This window comes from Malurus melanocephalus, unplaced genomic scaffold (assembly GCF_030028575.1).
Source record: "Malurus melanocephalus ecotype Western Australia unplaced genomic scaffold, MMel_1.1 scaffold_616, whole genome shotgun sequence".
In the NCBI taxonomy this organism is placed as follows: domain Eukaryota; kingdom Metazoa; phylum Chordata; class Aves; order Passeriformes; family Maluridae; genus Malurus; species Malurus melanocephalus.
In genome coordinates, this window is record NW_026623848.1 from 310,692 (window position 1) to 316,091 (window position 5,400).

At 64.3% G+C, this 5,400-nt stretch overlaps 1 protein-coding gene across 1 annotated transcript in view; it reads left to right on the forward strand.

Annotated features, from left to right (window-relative positions):
• Positions 1-2,236, forward strand: part of CEP131 (centrosomal protein 131) — a 12,819-nt gene extending 10,583 nt beyond the window's left edge. Inside the window, exons 19-25 of the mRNA XM_057383227.1 lie at positions 24-171; positions 267-341; positions 427-569; positions 853-1,030; positions 1,119-1,261; positions 1,866-1,926; positions 2,006-2,236. Coding sequence (XP_057239210.1) covers positions 24-171; positions 267-341; positions 427-569; positions 853-1,030; positions 1,119-1,261; positions 1,866-1,926; positions 2,006-2,074 — 817 coding nt within the window. The 3' untranslated portion in view covers positions 2,075-2,236. The remainder of the gene's footprint in view (positions 1-23; positions 172-266; positions 342-426; positions 570-852; positions 1,031-1,118; positions 1,262-1,865; positions 1,927-2,005) is intronic.
• The last annotated feature ends 3,164 nt before the right edge of the window (positions 2,237-5,400 follow it).

The following is a 5,400-nucleotide window of genomic DNA, read 5'->3' on the forward strand; positions in this document are numbered from 1 at the left end:
CAGGCTCCTGTGGGGACAGGTGCTGATGTTGATGCTGGGGGCTGTCTGTGTAGGCAGCGGGCCGAGGCAGAGGAGCTGCAGCGGCAGCTGGAGGCCAACAGCTCTGCCCTCACCCGGGCGCTGCGGGAYGAGTACGCCAAGGAGAAGGAGGAGCAGGAGAGGCGGCACCAGGTCTGGTTCCCCCTCACCTTGCACCCCACAAGGGCAGTGCCAGCCAGCACGGGGTGCTCCCARGGCTGAGCCATTGTTTTCCCTTTTCCTCACAGGCAGAACTGAAGGTGCTGAAGGATCAGCTGGAGCTGGAGAAGCAGGCCTGGGAGGCCAACTACATGAAGAAGGAGGTGATGGCAGGACCTGTCCTTCTCCAAAGGTGCTGCCCGCAGGCTCTGAGGGATTTGAGGCAATGTTCACTGTCTCTGTTCGCAGGAAGCCTGGCTGCTCTCTCGGGAGAGGGAGCTGCGGGAGGAGATGAGGAAGGAGAGGGACAAAGAGATCGAGCTGGTGATCCAGCGCCTGGAGGCCGACACRTCCTTGGCCAAGGAGGAGTGCGAGAGGGCAGCAGAGAACAGGTGAGGGGGGGATGAGAGGAGGGAGCTCCCGGGTCCTCTGAGGGCTGGTCCCTTTCCCTGTCCCCTGGGCATCTCTCCAGCCACCTCTGGGGCAGTGCTGCTGCAGGAAGGAGCAGCTCCCAGGGACAAAGKTGACCTCTCACCTGAGGGAACAGCYCTGGATCTCCCGTGGGGCWGCTCTGTCCTTGCTGCTGTGCCCTGGTCCCTCCTGCTGCAGGAAGGGGCCCRGGATGGTCCCTGCAGCACCGGGGTGAGCTGGGCTGCCTGTTCCTCCTGGCCACAGGATCAAGAGGATCCGAGACAAGTACGAGGTGGAGCTGCAGGAGCTGGAGCGCTCGGAGCGSAAGCTGCAGGAGCGCTGCAATGAGCTCAAGGGGCGGCTGGCCGAGCTGGAAGGGGACAGCATCCGGCTGCAGGGCCTGCTGAAACACAAGGAGCAGGAGCTGGAGGAGATCCGCAAGGTGGGTGAGGAGCAGAGCCAGGGCCCTGCCTGGGTGTGTGGGGCCAGCTGTCCCCGGGGTCAGTGGCCTGACTGAGGGGATCCGGCAGGAATTCGCTGACAGGCTGGTGGGGACTGAGGAGGAGAACGCGCGGCTGAAGGCGGAGATGGCGGAGCTGAGGGCTCGGCAGCGCCTGGAGCTGGACAGGCTGGGGCGGGAGAAGGACCAGGAGCTGGAGGAGGTTCACAGGAGGTGAGGAGCACGGGCACGGGGCAGGAGCTCAGTGCTGCATCCTCGGGAACGGCCTCCAGCCCTGTCCAAGTCTTGCCCAAGCTGGGTGCTGCTCAGCCGCCCTGAACCTTCTCTCTCTGTCACTGGTGGCCTGCTCTGTGCCATCCTGTCCCTGGGGCTGCTCCTGTGCCTGCCTGAAGGACACGAGTGCCAGGTGAGGTCAGTGTAGCTCACTCTGTGTGCGTTCCTCCCTGGCAGGAGCCCTGATCACTGTCACCTCCTGGGGGCTCTCTGTGGCTCACACATGATACCTGTGATGGCAGCCATATGAKCTTCTTCAGAGGGGTCAGGGTACAGCCACAGAGGCTGAGGGCAGCTGGAATATCCCCAAAATATTATCATAATTAAACCTTGGGAAGCCAATGTGCCTTTCTTCCTGTAGACAAGTCAGTCCACACTACACAGCACACACCAGTGGAATAAAGGTGCTGCCAGGGTGTGATGGCAGTGTGTGATGGCAGTGTGTGATGGCAGCTGGAGCCCAGCTTTGGCTGGCAGGGAGAGGGGCTGAGCAGGGCCCAGTGCAGAGTTTGGCACTGGATCCTCAGCCCCGTGTCCGTGTCAGGGTGAAGGCGGCGGTGCGGAGGAAGGAGGAGAGCATGAGCAGCCTCAGGAAGCAGTACGAGGTGAGTCCTGAGGGCTGCCTGGCCCTGCCCTGGCTGTGGCTCTGCGGGCACTGAGCTGTCCCCTGTGCTCCCCTTGCAGGCAGCCGTGCAGAGAGCCAGCCTGCTGGAGTCCCTGCTGGAGCAGCAGCGGCAGTTGGCCACCGAGTGACCGTCCTGCTGGCCAGGGAGCGGGGCTGCCAGTGGGGTCAGCTTCTGCCCTCCCTGTTCCCTCATTGTCCACAGCCTGATCCCGCTGCCATGGGACCTTTGGTGGCCTTTAGATGTTCAGGAGTTTTGATGGCCTTTAGATGTTCAGGAGTTTTGTTCTGACAATAAACTTCTGCTGGTTTCTATGTCTGTTTCCATACCCGTACATGTCAGTGCCGGGGCACAAGTGGCTCTTCCACGAGGTTTGTGCCCACTCCCACGTTCTCCACCCCATTCCTGCATCCCAAGACCCTCCCTTGCACTGAGGGTGCCCAGCACCCCGATCTACACCTTGCTTCCCGTTCTAAACTCAAATACCCAGTAGGATGCAGGGCAGGATGTGATCCCACAGCCTCTGCCACCTGCAGATTCCTCAACACCCCTGCCAGGGCCGGGAAATGCCTGGGCCGGGCCGGTGGCATCTGTTTCCTGTCGGCCTGGATCATTTGGCCGCTCTGGTCCCTCCCTGGGCCGGGGCTCGGAGCGGGGCCGGCAGATGTTTGCTCAGTGCAGTTTCCACCCGTCCTGCTGCTCCCTGTGCTCGGCTGGAGCCTCCCCTGTCCCACGGCAGCAGTACCAGAGCCCCCGGGTGCCATGGAGCCGCAGAGGGACTCTGTGTCACCCCAGGAAGCTGCACAGGGGCTCGGCCACTTCCCCACTCCTGGATTCGGTGTAGGAACCAGAGCCCCGTGGGCATGGCCGCTGTGGGGTGAACACCCAGCCCCGGTCCCGGGGTGTGCCCGGCCCCGCTCCCGCCGCTCCCCGGGGCTCCGTGTGCTCCGGCATCTTCCCGGCCCCTCCCCGCCAGCGCCCGGGCTCATTTCTAGGCCAGTGCCCGGTTCAGGCATGAATAAATCAGCGCCGTTGCATAACGGGGATGCGGATTTTCACCGGATGGCTGCCCGTGCCCGCACCCCGGGGGTCCCGCGGGACCCGTGTGGCACAAGCCCTGTCCTGTCCCTGTCCATGTCCMTGTCSCTGTCCGTGCCGAGCCGGCGCTCAGCCATCCCCGCAGGCTCTGCCAGCGATCCCCGGTTGAGGAGGAGCCCCTGTGCCCCGGTTGGGCCGGGATCGGGCGCGGGGAGCGCAGCCCGGTGGCCGCCGCGCTGGGAAGGAGGTCAGGAGCRCAGGGGGCTTTTGGCAGCCACGGCGCGGCAATCGCGGCTCAATCTGGTGTCTGCCCGGGAGGGGATTAGCTGCAGCCCCAGACAAATCAGCCGGGAAGCCGGAGCGAGTGGCAGGATCCGAGCAGGGTAATCTCCACTTGGGAAGGATCTGTAATCTCCCCTGCTAATTGGGRCGACGGCAGCGGCGCTGCCCAGACCGGGAGGGGACATCAGGGGACCGGTGCCACTCTGTGCCCCTGCCTGGGGTTGGACCGGTCCCAGCCCCATCCTCAGGGCTGGACTGAGGGKCTCCCTGCGGCCTCGGTTCTCCTTTGGGATTTTCCCTTTGCAGCCACATTGGAAAACTGGCAGGAAGCAGGACAAGGGGCAGGGGGCACGGGGTGGGCAGTGGGTTTGGGTGACCATGACACAGCTCAACCTTGTTCCTGGATGTGTCAAATGAGGGGCTGTCACCTGGGCAAGGAGGCTGCCAGGGCATGGGGCTGTCGTGCTTGATGTCCCAGTTGAGCTGGCGGTTCCAGGTCTCCCTTAGGAGGGCAGGGTGGCACAGCAGGGCTGGGCAGGCACACACACACTTCATCCTCRTCCCCCACTGCAGCACAGTGTGCTCAGGATGCTGTGGGTGCCCGGTGAGGGTGGGTGTGTGCCCGGTTTGTGCCCGGTGTGGGCTCGGCACAGCCACCCCYGTTCCCACCTGGCCGTGACTCAGCCGGTGCCAGCTCAGCCGCACRGGGAGCGGGGCTGGCCCTGCAAACCATCCCGGTGGCACATGGCCACTGCTCCTATGGCTCAWATGGAGCCGTGGCCACCGCTCCTATGGACCACCGCCGGTCCAGAGGGCACTGATGGCACCAAAGCTCCGAGAGACCCCRAATGCTCCTGGCACAGACACTGTAGCAGGTCAGAGCGCCTTTGCCCAGCTGCTCTGAGGCCCAGGAAGGCTCAGGGAGGAGTTCAGGGTGTCCCACATGTGAGATTATGGACCTTTGCACATCCAGAAGRGACCAGGAACCAGGACAATGGGAGCAATGACCCAGTCAGGGTCTCCAAAATGAGTGATGGGGCACCAGCAATCCCCTGCTACCCCTGGCAGAGGGACTGGGGGGTTGTGTGGGTCAGAGCTGCTCCAGAGCACAGAAATGTGGAGGCGCAGGAGCAGGGAGAAGCTGGCTCCAGCGTGTTTATTCTCTCAGCAGCCGGTAATTTTTCCAGGCCTGTATCTATTTGTGGCGACGTGACATGTGCAGCGTGGTGCTGTTCTGTGCAGGCTTGAAGGCTTGTAAAAAATTAATCGTGTACGCAAAATTTGGCTTTAAATATTCAAACCGATGGTGGGGCTGTGCGAGCCCCGTGCTCAGAGCTGAGCCCACCAAGGGGTGGGACAAGGGCCTGGATGGGGATTCTCGTGAATGGGACAGGATGGGACAGGACTGTCCTGCCATGACCCTGTCCAGCCTGGGTCCCAAGTGGCCTTGGTGACCAGTGGCACCCACAGCTGTGCCAGGGGCTGGTTGGGAGCTTGTGGGTGAAGCTGTGGGATGTTCCTGCCAAGGAATTGGGGCTGGCGGGTTTTGGAGCATCCCGTGTTTGCAGGGCACGCTCCCACGTGCCAGGGCTRTGGTGTCGAGCAGATGAGACCGAGCTGTGGCCCCACATGGGACAGCCCCCAGCCCAGGGGGGACCCCACCCCACAGGCTTGTTTGGGGCTGGGGGCTGTGGGGTGAAGCCGTCCAGGGGTGTGGGGGCAGAGATGGGTGTAGGAGGTGTGTGAGGGGGCTGGCTGCGGGCTGAAGGGCTACCTGGGGGCAGAGCTGCCCGTCCCGTCCCCGTTTCCCACCCCTGCCCCATCCGAGATCCCATCCCTGGTCCCGGGAAGACKGCGGTGCCCGGGATGGGTCAGCACCGGAGCAGTTCCTCACACGGGACGTCCCAGCCCTTCTCCGGGGGATCCCGACCCCGTTCTGGGGGGTGGCCGCCCCTGAGTGCTCCCGGCCCTATTCGGGGGGTCCCGGCCCCGTTCCGGGGTGGCGGCTGCCCCTCGGGGGTCCCGTCCCCGTCCGGGGTGTCCCCCCGGGCTCCATCCATCCCGGCGGGACCGCGCGGGGGCGGCGGCGGCGCATCCCGGGGGGGGAGGACGCGGGTCCCGGTGCGGTCCCGGGGC